Source organism: Somniosus microcephalus, chromosome 1 (assembly GCF_052327205.1).
Source record: "Somniosus microcephalus isolate GS21.2 chromosome 1, FLI_Smic_1.0, whole genome shotgun sequence".
Lineage (NCBI taxonomy): Eukaryota > Metazoa > Chordata > Chondrichthyes > Squaliformes > Somniosidae > Somniosus > Somniosus microcephalus.
In genome coordinates, this window is record NC_140987.1 from 188,498,181 (window position 1) to 188,522,969 (window position 24,789).

A 24,789-nucleotide genomic window follows, 5' to 3' on the forward strand; every position below is an offset into this window, starting at 1 on the left:
AAAGGGAAGCGCGGCGCTACTGGAGGCGCCCCGCATCCCTCTTGGGGCGCTGCGAATGAATATCGTGGCGCTACGTGCCGCAGCGCCACACGCTGCGGCACGTCGCGCTGCGGTATTGCAGGCCTTCCTCCCCTTCTTAAAGGGGAGGGGCCTTGTGCAGTGCGATCTGGGGCCCAGCTGGGCCCCCGAGGATCGGGAGTGCAGGCAAAAGAGCCCAGCACCAATGAGAAGTGCCGGGCTCTTGGAGCGCAGCCGGCACTCCGCGGGGGGGCGGGGGGGTTCAGGAGGCCGGGGACGGGAGCGCAGGCAGGTGCTGGCAGGAGGCTAACAACAAAAATGGCCGCCCCGCACCTCGCCTTTAATTTGCGCCTCCCCGGCCACAGGTAGGCCCCCCTGAACCCATCGGACATAGCGTCCGGCGGTAAATCAGGGGGCGCTGCCGAATATCGCGGGGGGGGGGGGCGTCAGCGGGGCACTGTGCACACCGATGACGTCATCGGCAGCGGCGCAGCGCTAATGGTTAGCGCCACCACTAACGTCCCGCGGAATTTAGCGGGAGGCGTGGGCAGTGCCGCGCCCGGGCGCCAGTTGGCTTGCGACCCACTTAGCGCCCTCTTAAGGCGCTAATGGGTGGCGCAACCTACTGAATTTCTCCCCCATTATCCCTACTCTCTGTCTCATGCCTCCTAACCAATTCGCTATCCAAGCCAATATGTTGCCTCCAATTCCATGCGTTCTCATATACAAACAGAAAATGTTGGAAATACTCAGCAGGTCAGGCAGCATCTGTAGAGAGAGAAACAGAGCCAATGTTTTAGGTCAATGACCCTTCGCTCTCATGTTTGTTAACAGTCTCTTATGTGGAACCTTTTTGAATGCCTTCTGGAAGTTCATATAAATAACATTCATAGACACTTCCTTATCTACTATGTTTGTTACATCAAAAAATTTAACTAGGTTCGTTAGACATGACTTACCCTTTATAAATCAAAGCTGGCTCTCTCTGATCAGCTCATATTTGTCCAAATGCTCAGTCACTCGGTCCCTAATAACAGATTCTAGTAACTTCCCCACAACTGACATTAGACTAATAGGCCTATAATTTCTTAGTTTATCTCTTTTACCCTTCTTAAATAATAGAATGACGTTGGCAGTTTTCCAATCCAAGAGGACAATTCTTGAATAGAAAGAGTTTTAGAAGATCATGACTAACACATCAACAATTTCCTCACCAACTTCTTTTAATTCCCTGGGGTGGAAACCATCAGGCCCTGAAGATTTTTCTACTCATTAGTTTCTCCATTACTGTTTTTTGACTTTTATTGAATCTAGTTAGTTTATCCCCTTAATTTATTTTTAGTTTTCCTTGTTTCCCTGGTACTCTATCCTCATCCTCTACTGTGAAGACCAATACAAAAGAGCTATTTAGTAAGTCTACCATTTCCTGAGTTTCAATTACAGTATCACCTGCGTCAGTCATTAAGGGGCCCACACTACTCTTAGCCACCCTCTTTCTCTTAATATATTTGTAAAAACCATGAGTGTTGTCCTTGATATCCCTCACCAGCTTTTTGTCATATTCACTTTTTGCAGCTCTTACCACTTTCTTTGTATCCCTTTGCTGTTCTTTATATCACTCCCAGTTCACAGGATCTCGACTGATCTTTGCTTTTGTATAAGCCCTTTCTTTTACTTTTATATTATCTCTCACTTCACTTGTTGACCAAGATTGTTTAATTACACACATAGAGATCTTGCCCTTTAGGGGTATATAAAGGTCTTGTATTCTACCAAATACTTTTTTGAACACCTCCCACTGTTCATCCTTAATTTTAACTTTTAATAGTTCTGTCCAGTCTATTGTGGTCAATTCCTGCCTCATCTCTCCAAAGTCAGCCTTAACTAAATGTAAAACCTTGATTCGTGACTCACCCATCTCCTTCTCAAACATGATGGCCTGCATCCTAGGATCTTAAAAGAATTGGCTACTGAGATAATGGATGTATTGGTTGTAATCTTCCAAAATTCCTTTGAATCTGGAAAAGTCCCAGGGGATTGGAAAACTGCAAATGTAACGCCCTTATTCAAAAGAGGGAGACAGAAAGCAGGAAACTATAGGCCAGTTAGCCTAACATCTGTCATTGGCAAAATGCTCGAATCCATTATTAAGGAAGTAGTAGAAGGGCATTTAGAAAATCATAATACGATCAAACAGAGTCAACATGGTTTTATGAAAGGGAAATCGTGTTTGACAAATCTATTAGAGTTCTTTGAGAAGGTAATGAGCAGGGTGGATAAAGGGGAACCAGTAGATGTAGTGTATTTGGATTTCCAAAAGGCATTTGATAAGGTGCCACATAAAAGGTTATTGCATAAGATAAGAGCTCATGGTGTTGGGGGTAATATATTAGATTGTATAGAGGATTGTCTAACTAACAGAAAACAGAGTTGGGATAAATGGGTCATTTTCAGGATGGCAAACTGTAACTAGTGGGGTGCCACAGGGATCAGTGCTCGGGCCTCAACTATTTTCAATCTATATTAATGACTTGGATGAAGGAAGCGAGTGTCTTGTCGCCAAATTTGCAGACGATACAAAGATAGGTGGGAAAGCAAGTTGTGAGGAGATCATAAAGAGTCTGCAAAGGGATATAGAGAGGTTAAGTGAGTGGGCAAGAATTTGGCAGATGGAGTACAATGTGGGAAAATGTGAAGTTATCCACTTTGGTAGGAACAATAGAAAAGAAAAATATTATTTAAATGGAGAAAGACTACAGAATGCTGAGATACAGAGGGATTTAGGTGCCCTCATACAGGAAACACAAAAGGTTAACATGCAGGTGCAGCAAGTAATTAGGAAGGCAAATGGAATGTTGGCCTTTATTTCAAGGGGGATGGAGTATAAAAGTAGGGAAGTCATGCTACAACTGTACAGGGCGCTAGTGAGACCACACCTGGAGTACTGCGTACAGTTTTGGTCCCCTTAAGGAGGGATATACTTTGCATTGGAGGCAGTTCAGAGAAGGTCATTAGGTTGATTCCTGGGATGAAAGGGTTGTCTTATGAGGAAAGGTTGAGCAGGTTAGGCCTAAACTCATTGAAGTTTAGAAGAATGAGAGGTGATCTTATTGAAACATATAAGATTCTGAGGGAGTTGGACAGGGTAGATGCTGAGAGGATGTTTCCCCTCGTGGGGCAATCTAGAACAAGGGGGCGTAGTCTCAGAATAAGGGGTCGCCCATTTAAGACAGAGATGAGGAGGAATTTCTTCTTTCAGAGGATCGTGAATCTTTGGAATTCTTTACCCCAGAGAGCTGTGGAAGTTGAGTCATTGAATATATTCAAGGCTGAGATAGACAGATTTTTGAGCAACAGGGGAGTCAAGAGTTATGGGGAACAACCAGGAAAGTGCAGTTGAGACCAAAATCGGATCAGCCATTATCTCATTAAATGGCGGAGCAGGCTCGAGGGGCCGAATGGCTTGCTCCTGCTCCTATTTCTTATGTTCTTATGTTATGGTCACTGTAAACTAAGTGTTCCCTCACTGTTAGATTATTGACTAATTCAGGCTCATTACTCATCACTAAATCTAAAATGGCCTGTTATGAGAGGGGACTTCTTATTTTCCAGTGAGTATACATGCACGCACTCATTCATTCCAGCAGGAGTCAGTGGGCAATGGACAGCAGAAAACACCCTGACTGATTTTTCCTCCCTTTTTTAGCCCAGAGATGCCGTGGCCAATGTAGCACTCTTCACCAACTTGGCTGAGATCAGTTAACTCATTACACCTCGGATCAGACTGGAGACCATCTTGGTCTGTTTGACTTAGTACAGCACCATGCAATATGTTTGTCTTCTGAGCCATTAGCAGGAAGTGTACCTCTTTTGATTTGAACATGGTAAACACTGGGAATGTGGCCTAGTAGCATAGATTAGCAGGAAAGAATATTGACAGAATGTGGCTTGTTTTCTTCAATTTCTGATCCATTTAATACATATGAATCATCACATTGGCAGAATGAATGTTACAGAAAGTACACTAACACCATCATACATTGTTTTCCCACTATGTAGCTGAAAGTTATGTGCACAACCTTCATTACTCACCATTTTGTCTTGTACCAACAGCAGCAACTATTACTGGAACCGTCCACTGGTTTAGTATCCTCTTAATTATCGGCACATAGTTATCTTTCACTTCTTGAAATGAGGTTTTGTCGTTGACGGAATATTTGAGGATGATGATGTCTGCCAACCCAATCACATTCCGCGATCTATACCAGTCATTGTCGAATAAATCCTAACAAAGAGATGGTGAGAACTTTCAGTGAGTGACATTGAAAAATCAAAATGGAATTGGGTAGTTAGAATCTTTTCATGTAGTGGTCTATCCCGAAACATTTTTTCACTCTTAGCCACAGCATGTACTGCAAGTCAGCACTGCTAACTTAATTATGCACAGGATTAGAAAGGATTCCAACATCATCTGATCATGTTACCTTCAGAATCCTTTTTAGCAACTGAGTACCTGCACTGCCCACCATGCTCCCTCCCCACAACATGCACACACACTACAATTCACTGGCAATCATCCAATGGAAAAATCCACTCACAAGGCCTTGGAGGGAAGTATCCCTCACACTGCAAAATAAAGGGAGCCTAGTAGCTGAGTGCTTTTCGTAGTATTAAATGGTGATGCTGCTTTATGTAGCTTTGTATAATAAACATGGATTAGCATTACAATTCTTTATTTATTACTGCTGAAGGTAAAACGATTAAGAAAGATTTAATATAAAAACAGAAAATGCTGGAAATACTCAGCAGGTCAGACAGCATCTGTGGGGAGAGAAATAGAGTTAACGTTTCAGGTCGCTGGCCTTCCATTAGAACAATTTAATGTTTCATGTCCTGTTCAATGTTCATTAACAGTCCTTAACTTAAAACAATAACCATCAACAACTACCAGACGGGTTATTGACATTGATAACCTATCCAGTGGATTGAGAATAAACGCTCTCATAGCTACCCAGACATGTGGGCGATGCATCTGCTTCCACATCATGCTTCTGATAGCAAGACATTTTTTTCATTATTTTTTGGTTTTACTGTCAATTTCTTCTGACTGTTTCCATCCAGTGGCCATGGTGTGCAGGGAAAGAGGAGGAAGCTACAGGAAAGCACAGGCGCAGTGGCCATGTTTCAGGCATGTGGATTTTTTGGTGTAGTGTCTGTGCACCTTTCAGCTCAAGACTTTAAATTGATCTGAATTTCAGATTTTCATTGAGATAGCGTTTGACCATTTGTGAATTTTGGGAACTCACAATGGTCAGTTTACAAAATGTCAAACTCTTAAAGGGGAGGTGAATTCTGTATTCAGCACCTCATTGAACTGATTGTCAAGGCTACTATAAGGCAGTTATGGGTCAACAGAGCAGAAAAAGTGTACCTAGGTTCTCCGACAAAGCACTGGAGGCTTTAGTGCAGGGGGTAGAATTGGAGGAGACAGGTCTTCTACCCGCAGGGAGCCAGGAGACCCTCCAGATACACTGTAAGAAGGCAGTGGGAGCAGATAACTGAAGCGTTCACTGCCAGCAGTCTTCCCCGAGGAACTGGATCCAGTGCCAAAAGAAGTTTAATGACCTCACACGGGTGGTCAAGGTCAGTGAATGTATCTTGCAAAGCCGTCTCCCACCATCTGCACCACTAGCCTCACACAATACTCAATGCACCACACCTCTTATCACTCACCTACCAACAATCTCTATCAATCACGACTCATACCTCACAATCATAGCTTCACCACACCCTCATACACTTACCACTGCTGCAAGCCTCACACCCACATCTCTCACCTTGCACACACTGCCAGCTATTCAACCATGATAGGCACATCACCCAAACACTCTGCACCACACTCACTGACACACTTCACTTTCTCTTGCAGGCCAAGGTGGTGCATAACAGGAGGCAGCAGGGGCTACCTGAAGGGGCACAGGCACGGCTGCATAACCTTACCCTGATGGAGGGCCCGTCACTGGGGCCGTGGCGATCAGCAAGGCTGAAACCATTGAAGATAACAGTATGCTCATACCTAATCCTTCTCCTCAAATCCCACTTCCCCCTCATCCCACAATCTCTTCTCACTTACAAGCTGCTGATGGTGTAAGCATGCACATCTTGCCTTCCCCTTCTCCCCTCACCACAACCTTACCCTTGTGCCACTCTCCCTTCAGATACCCAAGAACTCCAAGCTTCCCAGCCAGTTCAGGAAGAGACACCATCACTCGATCTCACACTCATAGGCACCAGCTCAGAAACTGGCATTGCACGTACTTTAGAGGGTAGTATAGAGACAGGACCTGCACGTGGTGAGTCACCAGGCATCAATGGCCTGCAACTAGGGCAGGGGGACAGGGTAGAACAGTTGCCAGCTCCCCAGAGGGCAAGGTCGTACACGAGTTTTGTTGCAGAGGACTCAGATGAAGACTTTGCTGGGGTGGCCTTCAGAAGAAGGCTGATGACCAGAAATGCTTGGTGCTTTGGCTGGCCTACCAGAAAGCCTTTGTCACTATCAAGGAGCATGGAGGGGTCCAGCTCCAACCTTGCACAAGGCTTTGCGCAGAGCTTGGAGCCCACGATTTCCAGGATGGAAGTGATGAACAACTCCATTAGTGCACTTGTGGACCCAACCATGATGCTGGATGCGATGGGTGATGTCTCAGCTTCCATTGCAGCACAAACAGAAGCGACCCAATGTCTGAGTGCTGCAGTGGAAACTCAGACTGCTCTCATGCAGGCTCAGCTTTCTGCCACCAAGCTCAGACTGCTGCCACAGTGGCTGCATTTACCAGTATGGAAAGGGGCTTGCAGAGTGTCACAGCACTCCAGCAATCTGTCCTCTAACAGATTACTTGTGGCAGTGGCTCCGTGGAGCACAAACCTGCTGTCCTCTCTCAGGATGACAGCATTCGTACTTCCACCACTGCCACTCCACTAGTGCTCTTGCTGTTGCCAGTCAGCCAGCCAGCCAGCCCAGACTGCTGCTGCCCATGCTGAGATGGTGCAGTCTACGGCTGGGCCTTCCAGGCCCAGAGCTGTTCAAGGTCATCCTGCAAGGTCATCTGCAGTCTCCCCCATAGAAAGTCAGCAGCCTTCCACCAGTCATGCTGCACCACTGGGGGAGCACTTCGTAGGAGCACTAGGACAGGCAAAGGCACACGGAAGACAGACACTAAGGGAATGCACAAGGGCAATTAGTTGACTTTGTTATGTAGTATTGCATTGAATGATTTCCAAATATGGTTTGGAATGTTTGTTTTGCAGTAGCTTTCATTTCAGCATTGTGGCCAAGAGGATTGTAATGTATTATCATATGGTTTGTCACATGGTTTAGTATGAGCATGCTCAGTTTGTAAAGGAATAGCCATATTTCAGAAAGATACACCACCCTATGAATGGAATTTTGACTTTATTAAAACATGAAAACTGGGTTTAAAAACCTAAAAGCCTCAAAGACACAGGCTGTAAACAGAATACAGGCTTCTGAGATAAGATGGTTTGTTAACACAAAAGTTGTAAACACCATACAAGCTTTTGAAATGGGAACTGGTTGATTGATACTAAAACAATAGTCCTGTTGAAACAGCAGGTTGGATGTTCCGCTATGTCTGAACATTGGAAGAAACACAATAGCAATGCCCAAGTTAAGTGTTATAAACTAACACTTAGAACAGAAACACAGAACATTAAAAAAAATGTGCCTTTGAAAAAATGACATCAAGTAAAGTAAATACCTGCCGTAAAATAGTTTTATGTTAAACTTAGAACAAGCAGACACAACGTCTGTGATATAACCACTGAAGTAGCTAAGAAATGCATAGAACACCCTAGTTGAAGTGTTTTTGATTTACATATTGTAAAAGGTACAAACAGAAGACTTTGTAAATATGACTTCAATAGATGCACCAAGCAATCACATTGTGTTTGTGTTGAAAATCGAACAGTTAGGAGACACAACGTCTGCTTATAACCAGTTAAGGTGATATTAAGAATTGACTTGAAGCCTTTCGTAAGAATGGCATCAGAGATAAATCTGTTATAACCATTTTTTATGATAAGTGTTTGAACATCTATACAGCAGACAGGATTCTAAAAGTTAACAGCTGAATTGACAGTAAGAGTAGAAAGAAGTCAGCAGAGATATGACGAGATAATTAGCTTACATCAGCACAAAACTTCAAAGGATATATCAGAGAAAGAGTATAAAATATGGAACTTTCAGATAGAAAGTCAGAAGTCGCTGGAAGGGGCAGGCAATTCTCAACTTCAGAGGCAGGCTCTGTTGGTTTTTAACTCTTTGAGTCTCGGGGATCAAGAGATACTTTTATTTGATTTTGGTGGGTATTCTGGATTAGAAATAAGACTTAGAAATGTAAAAATGTAACAAAGTTAAGATTTGAGAATAAGGATCTCTGAGAATAAGAAATGTAAGCTATTTGTATTTTGAACTGTTAAAGTTGCGATTGAATCACCAGCTGTTAACTACATGTCGGTTCTTTAATAAATCTATATATTTTTAGAATTGTCTCACAGAGTATTTCTGTATCAAACTCGTGAACTCAATCTCTGTACACTCTTTGGTGAGGAGTTACAGAATTCTGGGGGAGTATTCCGGACCCTCATAATATCTGGAAGGTTGCAGTCTAGTTAAACTTATTAAAAGTGCTATCTGGAAGACGGTAACATCTTCAAGTCATTCCTTTCCTTTAGAGAGAGTTGGCCTGAACCTTTAGACCCAATTAAGCATCTTATAGAATCCGGCTATCTCTAACTTTAGTTGAAGGTGAACGTCTGGGGAATACGCCTGATCCGGGGTAGCCCGAAAAGGGCTAGGACTAGTAATTATCCCTTCAAGTTCACTCTGGCCTAGTAAAGCAAGCACATGAACCAGCAACTTGTGTCTCTGTCCTTCATTTGTTCTACCCACATATATTACATTTTTGGTGACGAGGATGGGATCCCAAAGCCATTTTTAGTGATCATGGAAGGACACAGTATTCAACCTTTGAGTGGACAATTACAAGGTGAATTTGTGACACTTAAACTGAATTTTTGTGATGTTTTACCATTAATGCTCATGCAGAATCGTCTGTGCTTCGCCTTCACGTGTATGTATGCACAGCAATAGCAGTGTTGATTCACACAGGTACACAGGTAGCGTGCTGAGTCACTCTTCAAGGGGATCGGGACAATCATGGCCGCGCCTGCGGGATTCATTGGAAGCCTCGGCATGTATGACCGAGCTCACGAACGATTCAGTTCTTACATTGAGCAGATGGAGATTTTTTTTAAGGCCAATAACATTATTGAGACCGAAGGTGCAGAGGAGAATGTTCAAGCTCAAAATAAAGTAATTTGTGAACATAAAGAAACAATTTTTCTAACAGAGATCGGCCCAGATGTTTACGGAACATTGACAAACCTACTCGCACCAGGGAAAGCAAAGCATGCGTTGTTTGAAGACATTGTCGAGAAACTCGAGGACCATTTTGACCAAAAACCATTAGAAATAGCAGAGCTATAAGTTTGGTACCAGAAACCAAAACAAAATGAAACCATCTGTGAGTACATTGTAGCTCTTAAGAACCTATCTTTGCATTGTAACTTCGGCATATTTTTAGATCGTGCTTTGCGAGAAAAGTTTGTGTGTGGACTGGTGGATGAACACACACAGTCCAAGTTACTGAACACTCCGAAACTAACGTTTGACATAGCATGCAAAATTGCCCTATCTATGGAGATGGCGTCTAAGAATGCTAGGGAGCTCTGTCCAACTCAAGTGACTAGTGCAGCTGAGGTCTCCACTCACAAAGCCACCGCCAAACCTAAAGTTGTGAGGCCAAGTCAAAAGCATGTCGGTGAGAGCAGTTCAGTGAATTGTTATCGCTGCAATGGAAATCACTCACCACAGTCCTCCCAATACAGAAATGCGAAATGTTTTCACTGCCAGAAGCAAGGCCATATTTCAACAGCTTGCAGAGCTAGCTCTAAAGCAGGAAGTAAGAACCATTCTAGTGGCAATGCAAAGCCGTGACAGCAAAAGGGAGGAGTTCACAATTTTGAAGTGAACACACCTGATGTTGAAGAACTGGGCATCTACTGTATCTATTCCACTAGCAGCATCGCTAACAGCCGTGAGAAAGACTTCAGTACAAAACTTTTGATCAACAAGCAATATATTGATATGTGTATCAACACGGCGGCGGACTGCTCTATCAAGAGTAAGGACACATATGAGGGTAAGTTTAATCAAATACCACTTACAAAGAATACCGTAGAGTTAAAAACCTACTCCAGAGAAATCCTAGAGACATGTGGACAAATGGAATGTAATGTTCAGCACAATGGCCAGTCAGTAAAGCTGTCTATTATTATAGCGAGCTACAACAGGCCAACCCTCATGGGCAAAGACTGGTTGAGAAAGTTAAAACTAGACTGGAAAAACATCTTCAGTGTAGATGCTTCAAAGAAGCGACTCAACGCAATGCTGAAAAAGTACAAAAGCATGTTCACAGACAGTTATGAGGGCATCACTGGGCATCACTGCGACGCCTGTCTATTGTAAGGCAAGGCCGGTCCCCTATGCGTTGAAAAGTCAGGTGGAGGAAGAGCTAGAGAATCTGAGAGAGAACGGAGTGCTAGTAAAACTGACAAAAGTGAATGGGCTACCCCGATTGTGGTAGTGCCCAAAGCAGACAAAACTGTGCACTTGTGCAGTGACTACAAAGTTACTATCAACCAAGCAGTTGACGATGAGCAGTATCCATTAACTACATCACAAGATTTGTATGAAGCACTCTCTGGGTCAAAGGTTTACTCCAAGCTTGACCTGTCACATGTTTACGCTCAGCTGAATGTTGACAAAGAGAGTCAACAGTGTCTCACTATCAATACACGCAAGGGACAGTACTCATACACCAAGCTGCCGTATGGTGTAAAGTCCTCCCCCAAAATCTTCCAGGCTATGATGGATAAGATTTTGCAAGGAATTCCAAATTACTTATGTAATCAAGACGATGTGCTGATTGCAACAAGAGGCGAGGAAGAAAATCTAGAAGTGTCAGATTTAGTGCTTCAAAGGTTGAATTCCCACAATGTCAAATTGAAAAGGAGCAAAAGTGCTTTTGTTCAGCCTGAGGTTGTGTACCTTGGTCTGAAAGTTAATGCAAATGGCTTGCAACCAGTGAAGGAAAAGGTTGATGCTGTCATCAACGCTCCAAAGCCACAGAACGTGTCTGAGTTAAGGGCCTAGAAATTGGGTTTTGGCGCAGCGACGGCTTTAGCGCCGGAAGTTAGTGCCGGAGCTAAGTTGCACTGGGCGGGCCAAAAATTCACTAGTTCTGCGCCCAAACGGCTGCCGGCGCTGCTGAAAGCTGTTTGCGCCTGAAAACTGGCGCTACGCGCTGAATTGCGGCGCTATTCCGGTGCTGCGGCGCCCGCTGCGGTGCGGCAGGTTCGGGAAGTGCAGGCCTCCTCCTTCCCTTAAGGAGGAGCTGCCTGCACCCGGCCGCGGCCCACGAAAATCATTGTAAAAATGAGCCCGGCACCTCGGACAAGTGCCGGGCTTGCATCTGTCCCGGGGGGGGGGGGGGAGAAGTCCGGGGAGGGAGCTGCGGCCAGGCGGCCGGCGGGAAAGCGGCCGGCCGCCGCGGGGCCTTTAATGCGCCGGCGCAAAGTCCAGTAAGGCACCTCTGCCAGAACGTTGCTTGCGGCTGCCACGGGCGAGGCGGCCGCAAGTCAATTTCGGAGTTCGGGCGGGTTACCATGGCAACCGGGACGCTGCGCACACCGATGACGTCATCGGTGCCGGCGCAGCGCTAACGGCCTAACGCCGATTTAGGGACCCACTCAATTTCCAAACTGGCCATAACTCCGGCGCTAGGCCCTCTAGCGCCTCAAAAGCGGCGCTAAGCCTACCGAATTTCTAGGCCAAGATCTTTCCTTGGAATGGTCCAGTCCATTGCACAAGCTCCTCAAGAAGGATGTCCAGTGGAAGTGGACGAAAGCGCCACCGGAAGCTTACGACGCTTGTAAGAGAAGTCTGTTTAGCAATGCTGTACTTGTGCACTATGACACAGAGCATGAGCTTAAGTTAGCGTGTGATGCTTCCAGCTATGATGTGGGAGCTGTCATAAGCCACATAATGGCTGACAGCCAAGAGAAATCAAACGCGTTTGCATTGCAAACTCTCAAAAAGAGCGAAAGAAACTACTCACCATAGTGTTTGGAATCAAGAAATTTCAACAGTTCCTGATCGGCAGAAAGTTTACCCTGATAACCGATCACAAATCGCTCCTAGCAATATTGGGTCCCAAATCTACCATACCAGAAATGGCCGCATCAAGAATGCAACGTTGGGCAGTGTTGTTGTCACAATATGACTACACAATTGAATATCGCACTTCAAAGCAAAACACAATCGCAGAAGCCTTGTCCAAGTTGTCACATGAGGACTCGTGTTGGGAGTGAAGGTGAGATTTTCATACTAGGTGCAGTTGACAGACTTTCCCGTGAATGCAACTGAGATTGCAGATGAGACTCAAAACTTACGTCAGACTGTTGTTCATTGACTACAGCTCTGCATTTAATACTATTATTCCCTCCAAGCTGGTCCTGAAACTGAGGGACCTAGGCCTGGGCACCCCCATCTGCAATTGGATTCTGGATTTCCTGACTGGTAGGCCTCAAGTGGTGAAAATAGGGAACAACACTTCATCCACTCTGGTCCTCAACACCGGAGCGCCACAAGGCTGCTGCCTCAGTCCTTGGCTGTACTCTCTGTTTACACATGACTGTACAGCCATACACAGCAACAACCGGATTATCAAGTTTGCCGACGACACCACAGTAATTGGCCTGATAAGCAACGATGACGAGACGGAGTACAGAGATGAGATAGTCCAGCTGATGAGATGGTGCAATGACAACAACCTTGCCCTGAACGTTGGCAAGACTAAGGAGCTCATCGTGGACTTCAGAAGCCACCGAGGGAACCATCGCCCCATCAGCATAGACGGGACACCAGTGGAAGTCGTCAGTTGCTTCCGATTCCTGGGACTGCAGATCTCCGATGACCTGGCCTGGAACCATAATACTGAGGCTATGCTGAAGAAGGCACACCAGCGCCTCTACCCTCTACGGTGCCTGAGGAAATGCGGCATAAGCACACAGTGGCTTGTGAACTTTTACCGCGGCACCATAGTGTCCTGACGAGTGGTGTCAATGTGTGGTATGGTAACACCACTGCACAGAACAAGAAAGCCATCCAGAGAGTTGTGAATACGGCAGAAAAGATCATCGGGTGTGCACTTCCGTCCATCGAGGAGATCTTCCAGACCAGGTGCCGGAACAAGGCCCGCTCCATCATCCAGGACCCTAATCACCCTGGGCACAAACTGTTCTCCCTCCTGCGGTCCGGACGTCGGTACCGCAGCATCCGAACCAGGACCAGCAGGTTTAAGAACAGTTTCTATCCACAGGCAGTGTGCCTACTGAACTGCTAACCGCACTGCCCCACATATTATAGTTATATGTTTATGTAAATATATATATTATACTTATATTACCATATATTTATCATATTACATTACAATTATTTCCAGTGGTAATTGAGGCTTTTTTGCACTATTCATCATATCCTGCAACTTGGACTGTTATTGCTATACTTTCTGCTTATTTGCTTATTGTTTTTATTTATACTTGTTTTTACTTTTTGCTTTTATATTTATATGCTTGTATTGTGGGAGTGAGTGGGGAGTAAGCATTCCATTGTACTAGTTACATATGGCAATAAAATTATCTTGAATCTTGAAGACTCAGTACTGAAAAGAGTGTATGAAAACACCTTGAATGGATGGACTGATCGTCTGGACACAGAGTTGAAACCATTCCATAACCGTCATACTGAATTGTCTTGTGAACAAGGTTGTCTCAAGTGGGGAGCAGAGTTGTGGTACCTACTTCTTTGAGAGATAAAATTCTGACTGAACTTCATACTGAACATCCAGGGATCGTCAATTGCTAGAAGCTTTGTTTACTGACCTGGATTGGACGGTGATCTTGAATCAATTGTCAGCAAAGTAGATTGAAGTGAAACATATATATAAGTTCAAACACATCTAAGATAGAAACAGAATCATCTTTGAGTTCGGAAACAGAACAAAACAGCCCGAAAATTGGTTCAACACAAAACCCTTTTGTAAGGAGATCAGGAAGGCTCCGCAAACCTGTTAGTAAACTGGAACTTGTAGTTCATTTGTAGTTGATTTAAAAGAAAAAAAGCCAGGAGTTTTTGTTATGTGGTACATGTAATGCTGGGAAAGGTGGGACCAAAGTTTTGTTGTATTTGAGAGGGGAATATGTAAATTTTTTAAAGGGGAAAGCAGTGTAATGTATTATCACATGGTTTGTCACATAGTTTAGTATGAGCATGCTCAGTTTGCTCTGGCCTAGTAAAGCAAGCACATGAACTAGCAACTCGTGTCTCTGTCCTTCATTTGTTCTACCCACATAAATTACAAGGACGCTGTGATGTTCTGTGACAGAGGGATGGTAAGATGGGGAAGTGGTGAGCAATGGGGATCTGGGATTTCATTCAGGGGAACCAGAGTCTGATGATGCGCTCACGGACAGCCCGTCCGGAACGCTGATGTGCAGGCTGCCTCCTCCCTTCCTCCTCCTCCTCCTCCTCTTCCTCCTGAGGTGATCACGGAACCCGTGGTGGCAAGGGCTGCGCCCTCATGATGACCAAGTTGTGGAGGATGCAGCAGACCACCACAAATTGGGACACCCTCTCCGGCGAGTACTGGAGGACTCCTCCCGAGAGGTCAAGACAGCAGAATCATTGCTTCCGCACACCGATGATTTGCTCGATGACGTACCTCATGGCAGCATGGCTCTCATTATATGAGTGCTGGCCACGAGTGGTGGGGTTGCGGAGAGGAGTCTTCAGCCAGGTGTAGAGCAGATAGTCCTCGTCTCCGAACAGCCACACTCGGGTCAATGTGGTGGCTGGAAGATTGCTGGCACAGCGGACTGGTGCAGGATGATGGCATCATGACTGCTGCCAGGATACTGGGCATTCACCATCATGATGTGCTGGGCATGGTCACACACTAACTGCACATTATGTGAGTGGTACCCTTTGCGGTAACAGAACATCTCACCATTGAGATGCAGTGCCCGCAAAGTGGGTGCAGTCGATGGTGCCCTCCTTCTCTCTGTTTAGAGAGAAAACAATGAAGTCCCCTCTCCTAGTGTACAGAGCCTTTGTGAACCCTGAATGGTGAACTGCGAGATGTTTGCTATGTCGCCTGTTCCAGCCTGGAAGTATCTGCTGGCGAAAAAATTCAGGGCCACTGTCACCTTGAGGGCCACCGACAGAGCCGTCATCACCCTGCTCTGAGGCTGCAGGTCTGCTTCCAAGAGGTAGCAGATTTCTGTGACCAGCTCCTTGGTGAAACGGAGCCGCTGAACACACTCCTGGCTTAGGTGCAGGTAGGAGAAGTGCTCCCTGAAGACCCCAGGTTGGTACAGCCTCCTGCTGAGAGCCTTCCTCTCCCTGTCATGCTGCATCACAAAGGGGACTGTAACGAGAGCCCCCATGACTGGGAGTAAGTGGTGTACTCAGAGACCTTCCAGTAGCAGCCAATGGCTTCCCAACATCCAGCAGCACTCCCCGCACACTTTCACAACTTTTTAAATGTCTTCCAGCAACCCGGTATTCATACAAACTCTGCAAGAGCCAGTACAAAAGGAATAATCAACTTACCTGCAAGTTGGATGTATCCCTTTAAGTAGCGCTGGTGGGTGTCCCCTCGTGCAGCTGAACGTGTGTTCAGCTGTGCGTGTTTAGGAGAGGGCGTTGACTGGAGCGGCGACGTCAAAAATGGCAGGTCGTGTGTCAAGTTAGCATCACGATCTGCCTACTCTGCATACTGCCGGTGCAAACATGTACCACCTGCGCCATCGCCCTCACCAAGATGGCGAACAGCGCGGGCCACGCCAGACGCAGGTGGAAGCGAGGCAGACGCCATTTTTTTTAAAAACCATGGTCATAACAACCGGTGCTAAGGAACCGAATTTCGAGGCCACTAAGTGGACTAGATCTACTTTTCCATTGGAAAAGAATAGAGGAATATGGCAGATGTGGTTCTGAAAAGAGGTGCTAGAAGTTAAATGGTTTGATTCGCCTCTTTGTTAACCCTGCATTCTTACATTTTTAAATTATTTTTATCAGCAATAATTGACAGAAATCTACAAAGTGGAGGATAAGAAATATAATTATAGGAGAGATGTGGCTGTCTCATTACTGGAGATTTCTTAATTTAGACTCCGCAGAACATCTTGGTAGGAAGCATAGGCTGCGATTTTGCCGGCACTCAGAGGGCGGGTTTGGAGGCGGGTCAGAGGTTAAAGTCGTTTTGATTGACGGTGGGTTTCGCACCATGTTGTGAATCTGGTCTAATGTTTGAGAAAAAATGACAGCTGCAGAAGTGATGTCAAGGATGCCATGTTGCACATGGTGAGTTTCAGAGCAAAGAAAATGTTGGTTACTGCATTTTTAATACATATACTGATTTCTTTAGCTTACAAGTTTTTTAATCCAACTGTATGTCCAGTGCCACCTCATTGGGACAACCTCTCTCACCAGTGACAGGTCGCTTCTGTCATCTCACTTGCAGCTGCCATCTATTCCAGCATATGGAGGGAGTCATTGGAGAGCCTGGATGCAAGAGTTCACCTTTGTGCAGTGATTGTCGGTGTTTTCAGCACCTCAATGCTGTCAAACACTGAAAAATCAACTGTCAAAATAAAATTGTGCATGGTCCCTTTAAGGAAACTGGCCGATGACACGTCATCAAATGACGTCATCCGGCTCGTTTCCTGTTAATTGGCCAGTAAGCCTGCAGGGCGGGCTTAATAAGGCCAATCAAGGGAAAATCACGTCTGGAGCGGAGGCAGCTGGGGGCGGGACCGGAACCCGGAAACCAGCTGAACCGCCCCCATCCCGACACCTAGGAGAAAATCGTGGCCTTAGTGTCTGTTGACATTGGCACAACAGTACTTTCTAATCACAATCCCACATAGAATAAACGGACTATAGGTTGGAATTCCCTGATCACTGAAAGTAAAATATGAATGAATCCTTCATGCAGTGAGATTGATTCTCTGTCGGCAGAAATGAAGATGTTCTAAAAGATAATGATATCCCAGAAGCTTTGAAGGTGATACTCAAGGTAATTCTCAGCTAGATTAATTGCAAATGCTTCATATTGTAAAAAGCACAGCAAGCAATCTATAAAAACCACTGTACATGAAATTAAGGCTCAGCTTCAAACACTCCCAAAAACCTAATCTTATGGACTTTCAGGCAAAAGAAATACAAAGTAACCACCTTCACAAGTCATAAATTGGAATTTTGCTTGCTTCAGGTCAACGCTTTTTGAGCAGAATGTCAAAGCAAACCCATCAACTTAGATGACTGGAATTGGCTGACTCATTGCCCCTATTAAGCACCCATAGGAAAGATTACTAGAAATTGCACACAAATGCATTCAACCATACAAGATTGTTAAAGGGAGTTACTGTATTTAAATTCCATGGGCCCTACAAAAGAATGATTGACACATGTTTTTGAAATATTCCTTTTCCTAAACAATCACAGGAAAAAAATGATTTCCATTTTCAACCCCTGTACCCTGTGGAAGACAGATTAGGGCAACTGCAATGCTATATTACAAAATACCCTGACCACTGATGAATATTTGGTTGGCTTTTTACAAAAAAAGTTGACATACTACCTCCTCCATTCTATGGACGCAATTGCTTTTTTATTGTCCTAACATCAAAATGTCAATTATACCAGTATTACTGAAACCTCACAATGATCTGTTCTTGTATGGCACTGACATTCAACTTGTATCATTCATCCAGCAGTGCAACAGCTCAATCAATACATCGTGATCTCCTCCATGCCTTTCAATGAGACAATGAATATCACTATCCATTTTGCACAAACATTATTGACAGACTTCATGAAGTCTCAATGGCACACCTGTCAGCATGCCTAGTGTTGACTGTACTGGGAGATGACTCAATAATCTGTGGGCCCAAAGTAAAAATTTTAATGGTTCTAGCACGTATTTCACTGACTCACAGAACAAGAGAGAGTTCTGCTGTTCTGTTGTTTGTTTTAATGTTAGGAGAGTCTACGTGGCTGCATCCACTTTTTCACAACATTAAAAAGATTCATTACTAAATTTATAAAATCTTTGCCCTAGTATTTTTGAAACTGGCTTCACAGCGGACTAATGTAATACTCCAGAGCAGCAAAGTTTAACAGATGGGCAGCTGGAGGGTCTTTCACATACCTGGCTTTAGTGTACTCACAAGCCAGATTGGGATCCGCATTCCAAGCTACCCTACCACATTTGCATTGATGTGCTCCTAAAACTGGTTTGCATAGATGCGAAACTGGCAGTATACCTGCACTCTTAGAGACCATATTATATGTACTTGCCATATAGAAAAAATGGAATGTGAAAAAGCAGTATGGCCTTGCTTCATGGATAAAAACTGCTGGCATCACTTTGGTTAACTAATATTCTATCAATCAACAAATGATTTCTAATGGTCTAGAAGTGATCCTATTGTGGAAGAACTTCATTAATTTTGTAAAACAAAATTTCCCATTGGGGTGCTGACTTTCTCAAAATCTTTAGTAAACAGCAATCTATCAGTAGTAATAGATGAGTGGGAGCCAAGGATGCATGTCACAGAAGTTTGTGAACCATATAATAGATATGCAATACATGCACATAGTAATTGTTGGTGGACTTCTGCACTCAATTCATTAATTCTCGAATGCAAGGTTTTTTCAAAGCAGTTCATTTAAAAAAATAAATTCTATATTTAGTACTAGCATCTCACTTTGTCAGATCAATTTCCATCAGAAAACACCAAAAAAGGAAATTATGTTTTGAATTGAACCAAGAATGAAAATTCAAATTAAGAAGCACACATGATTCTGACCTCCCCTTGTCTCATCGCTTCAATTAATTCTTCCATTACCCCTCTGGACTTTCCGCTTTTGACCTCCTATACTGCGCCAACCAACAACAACAACAACAACACTTGTATTTATATAGCGCCTTTAATGTACTAAAATGTCCCAAGGCGCTACAAAGGAGCGTTATCAAACAAAATTTAACACCGAGCCACATAATGAGGTATTAGGACAGAAAAGAGGTATGTTTTAAGGAGCGTCTTAAAGGAGGAGAGGTAGAGAGGCGGAAAGGTTTAGGGAGGGAATTCCAGAGGGCCGATGCAGCTGAAGGCATGGCTGCCAATGGTGCAACGATTAAAATCGGGGATGTGCAAGAGATCAGAATTGGAGGAGCGCAGAGTTCTCGGAGGATTGTACGGCTGGAGGAGGTTACAGAGATAACGAGCAAGGCTGTGGAGGGATTTGAAAACAAGGATGAGAATTTTAAAATCGAGGCGGTGCCGAACCAAGGACAACACAAACTTCAGGATCAGTAACTCATCTTCATCTTGAGCATTCTTCAACACACTGGTGTGAACTTCAGGATAAATTCACCAATCCTACCCCCTCAGATGGGAACTGCTGTTAAGGGGAGTGCAGCAGTTCAGAAAATTGATTCTGTATTGTTGTAGACCAATCTATAATGCAAGTTCTCCTTGAGCACAGGTTCCCGCTGGCAGCTCGGGATCAGTGAGTTTGCACAAATTACTCCAATAACTTTAGACCTTAACTGTGCCCAATTTTCCTGCTGGATTTTTCCAAACATATTCTGCTACATTCCCTTCCATTTTGGAGTCATATCTAACTTACCCTCAGTCTTTCCAATGTGCTTTCAAATGCCTGAAATGCTTACAGAACTTTACACCTCTTTCCAACATTTTAAAATCAGTTTACAGGCTATTAAATCCTGTGGCTGTCGCTTTGTGAAAGTAATTAGCACATCTGATCTTTTGTTGTTTTTCCCTCCTCCTTTTATTGCAAAGTTGTAAAAAGAGGTTTCTCCTGCCCGAACATACTATTTCTAATGACTGATGTCATGAGCTTTTTAAGTGCATGAAACAATGCCATACTGCTTTCTGGGATTCTATTTTCCCTCTATAACAAGTACATATAGCATGGTCTTTAAGAGTGTAGACACACTGCTAGTTTTTGGAGCTCATCAACATGAAAGTCTTTGATAATGGCAGAGAAAATGAAAGTATCTGTTCTTAATGGTGCTTGGTACAATGATTTAAGGAACTGGTCAGAAGTTGCAAGAACATAGTCCATTCCAGTAAATCCAGTAAAACTGCTGCAAAGAGACAAACAACCAGAAAAAGAAAAGGAAACATTGAAGTAGAAAAGAATGACGATAGTGCCAAAGAGAAGGAAAATATATGCATCAGAGGAAATAAATCCAAGCCTCTTTCTAACAAAGAGTGCTGACTATGTATTTTTCAAAATCATTCAAAATGCATAAGCGATCTGAAAATCACTATAATTGATGTTATGCACTCTATCTTATATTTTCATTATCAGATGTGGAGATTGCACTTGGACTTCTATATATTTATATAGAAAAACCAAAGCACAATTTACTGTTGTAATTTGTCAGTGTTTTGCAGACTGGCTAGGATAATACAATCACAGTACTTGATTTACTGATGTTTGATGCCTCATTTAGCAATGGGATCCCCATTGTGTCTTTTATTTATAAGTAAATGCAAAGGCCTGCTACTTGTTGATGAAATACTGTTAATCAATGGAAAAGTGTTTATTGGTACTTAAAATAAAGGAAGCTAGAGGAAGAGAGATTATGTTACAAAAGTGGTGGCTGTACATCCATCCAATTCCCAGCAGTGCAGTGAGGAGAAAGGGAACATATAAAGGCATAGAACATGGGGCATTTGTCCCATCTACATAGAAACATAGAAGATAGGAGCAGGAGCAGGCCATTCGGCCCTTCGAGCCTGCTCCGCCATTCAATGAGATCATGGCTGATCATCCAAATTCAGTACCCTGTCCCTGCCTTCTCCCCATATCCCTTGATCCCTTTAGCCTTAAGAAATATATCCAACTCTTTCTTGAATATACTTAATGAACTGGCCTCCACCGCCCTCTGTGGCAGAGAATTCCACAGGTTCACCACTCTCTGGGTGAAGAAATTCCTCCTCATTTCAGTCCTAAATGGCTTACCCCTTATCCTTAGACTATGACCCCTGGTTCTGGACTCCCCGGCCATCAGAAACATCCTTCCTGCATCTAGTCTGTCCAGGCCTGACAGAATTTTATAGGTTTCGATGAGATCCCCTCTCAATCATCTAAACTCCAGTGAGTATAAGCCCAATCGACACAATCTCTCCTCATACGTCATTCCTGCCAGCCCAGGTATCAGCCTGGTGAATCTTCGCTGCACTCCTTCCATGACAAGAACGTCCTTCCTCAGGTAAGGCGACCAAAACTGCACACAATACTCAAGGTGTGGTCTCACCAAGGCCCTGTACAACTGCAGCAAGACATCCTTGTTCTTGCATTCGAACCCTCTTGCTATGAAGGCCAACATACCATTTGCCTTCTTAACCGCCTGCTGCACCTGCATGCTTACCTTCAGCGACTGGTGCACAAGAACACCCAGGTCTCTTTGCACTTCCCCTTCTCCCAATCTATTGCCATTCAAATAATAATCTGCCTTCCTGTTTTTGCCACCAAAGTGGATAACCTCACATTTATCCACATTATAGTGCATTTGCCATGTTTCTGCCCAATCACCCAACCTGTCCAAATAGTACTGGAGTTTCACGACATCCTCCTCACAGCATACCCTCCCACCAAGCTTTGTGTCATCTGCAAATTTGAAGATATTACATCCAATTCCCTCGTCCAGATCATTAATATATATTGTGAACAGCTGGGGTCCTAGGACCGATCCTTGCGGTACCCCACTAGTCACTGCCTGTCACTCGGAAAACGACCTGTTTATTCCAACTCATTGCTTTCTGTCCGCCAACCAGTTCTCTATCCAAGTCAATACCTTGCCCCCAATCCCATGTGCCTTAACTTTACACGCTAATCTCTTATGCGGGACCTTATCGAAAGCCTTCTGAAAGTCCAAATACACCACATCCACTGGTTCTCCCTTATCTATTTTACCAGTTACATCCTCAAAAAATTCCAGTAGATTAGTCAAGCATGATTTACCTTTTGTAAATCCATGTTGACTTTGTCCGATCCAGTCACTGCTTTCCAAGTGCTCTGCTATTACATCTTTTATAATGGACTCTAGCATTTTCCCCACTACCGATGTCAAGCTTACCGGTCTATAATTCCCCGCCTTTTCTCTACCACCTTTTTTGAATAGTGGGGTAACATTAGCTACCCGCCAATCCATGGGTACCGTTCCAGAGTCTATCGAGTTCTGGAAGATGACCAGCAATGCATCTACTATTTCTAGGGCCACTTCCTTAAGTACCCTGGGATGTAGATTATCAGGCCCTGGGGATTTATCGGCCTTCAGTCCCATCAATTTTCCTAACACCATTTCCCTACAAATACTGATTTCTTTCAGTTCCACCCTTTCATCAGACCCTATGTTCCCCGGCATCTCTGGGAGGTTATTTGTGTCCTCCTTTGTGAAGACAGAACCAAAATATGTATTTAGTTGGTCTGCCATTTCTTTGTTCCCCATTATAAATTCCCCCGATTCTGACTGCAAGGGGCCTACGCTTGACTTCACCAATCTTTTTCTCTTCACATATCTATAAAAGCTTTTACAGTCAGTTTTTATGTTCCCTGCAAGCTTACTCTCATATTCTATTTTCCCTTTCTTAATTAATCCCTTTGTCCTCCTTTGTTGAATCCTAAACTGCTCCCAATCCTCAGGATTATTGCTTTTTCTGGCCAATTTATATGCCCTCTCCTTGGACCTTATGCTATCCCTAATTTCCCTTGTTAGCCACGGTTGGGTCACCTTTTTTGTTTTATTTTTATGCCAAACTGGGATGAACAAATTCTGTAGTTCATCCATTCGGTCTTTGAATGTTTGCCATTGCCTATCCACCGTCAACCCTTTGAGTGCCATTCCCCAATCAATCCTACCCAACTCGCTCCTCAGACCATCGTAGTTTCCTTTATTTAAATTGAGGACCCTAGCCTCCGAGTCAACTACTTCATTCTTCATCTTAATGAAGAATTCGATCATATTATGGTCGCTCCGACCCAAGGGGCCTCGTACAACAAGATTGCTAATTAATCCTTTCTCGTTACATAATACCCAGTCTAAGATGGCCTGATCTCTGGTTGGTTCCTCGACATATTGGTCCAGGAAACCATCCCGTAAACACTCCAGGAATTCCTCCTCCACAGTATTGTTACTAATTTGGTTGGCCCAATCTATATGTAGATTAAAGTCACCCATGATGACTGCTGTGCCCTTATTGCACGCTTCTTTAATTTCCCTTTTAATGCCATCCCCAACCTCCGCCTTACTGTTTGGAGGTCTATAAACCACTCCCACTAACTTTTTTTCCCCTTAGTATTTCTCAATTCTACCCATACAGATTCCACCTCATCAGAGCTAATATCCTTCATTACAATTGTGTTAATCCCTTCTTTAACCTGTAATGCTACCCCACCTCCCTTTCCTTTTTGCCTATCTTTCCTGAATATCGAATACCCCTGGATGTTGAGTTCCCAGTCCTGGCCTTCCTTGAGCCACGTTTCCATAATCCCAACCAAATCGTATTTGTTTACTTCTATTTGCGCAGCCAATTCATCCACCTTATTACAAATGCTCCTCGCATTAAGACACAAAGCCTTCAGGCTTGTTTTTTTAACGCTCTTAGACCTATTAGAATTATTATTTACTGTGGCCATGTTTGATTTAAACCGTTGATTTCTCTGACTGACACTTTTGTTTTTCTCCTTCCTATCTTTTGCTTTTATCCTTGTTTCCCTTTCCTCTGTCTCCCTGCTCAGGTTCCCAACCCCCTGCCATTTTAGTTTAAACCCTCCCCCACAGCACTAGCAAACACTCCCCCTAGGACATCAGTTCCTGCCTGCTTTCTCCACAGAACAAGTACAATCTACCCTCTCACAGACTCCACCCCACCAAGTTTATCATCGACAAGAAAGTTCTGCATCAATAGTCTGTTCCTCAAGGGTAATTATGCAAAACACCCAGTTTTCATCCATCTTCACATTCCCATTATCACCCTGGCCTGCTCTACGCCTTACATAATTCCCACTGGTCCCAGTGACATAGGATCCACTGTATATGATGCCGTCGACTGTGTATGTATCATTCAATCTTTAGTGGGGAAGTGGGATAGGTTATTCTCCAGAATTAGGTCATCTGAAAATCAGGCTGTCCAAAGCCAAAATCTAAACTTGAAGGCAGTACTATGTGAGCTAAAAGTGTCAAGTAAAGTAATGGTTTTGAAGCTGGACTAGCTCAAATCCCATCAGGACACATTGTGAAAATGAATTTAATAAAATCAAATAATTTATAGAAACATAGAAACATAGATGATAGGAGCAGCAGTAGGTCATTCGGCCCCTCGAGCCTGCTCCGCCATTTAATGAGATCATGGCTGATCATCCAAATTCAGTACCCTGTCCCTGTCTCCTCCCCATATCCCTTGATCCCTTTAGCCTTAAGAAATATATCCAACTCCTTCTTGAATATATTTAATGAATTGGCCTCC

General features: G+C 44.0%; 1 protein-coding gene across 3 annotated transcripts in view; it reads right to left on the reverse strand.

The window, feature by feature from the left end:
- Positions 1-24,789, reverse strand: part of rhobtb3 (Rho related BTB domain containing 3) — a 171,465-nt gene that overhangs the window by 141,077 nt on the left and 5,599 nt on the right. For all 3 annotated transcript variants that reach the window (XM_085988523.1, XM_085988531.1, XM_085988515.1), the window contains exon 3: positions 4,111-4,303. In XM_085988523.1, coding sequence (XP_085844649.1) covers positions 4,111-4,303 — 193 coding nt within the window. The remainder of the gene's footprint in view (positions 1-4,110; positions 4,304-24,789) is intronic.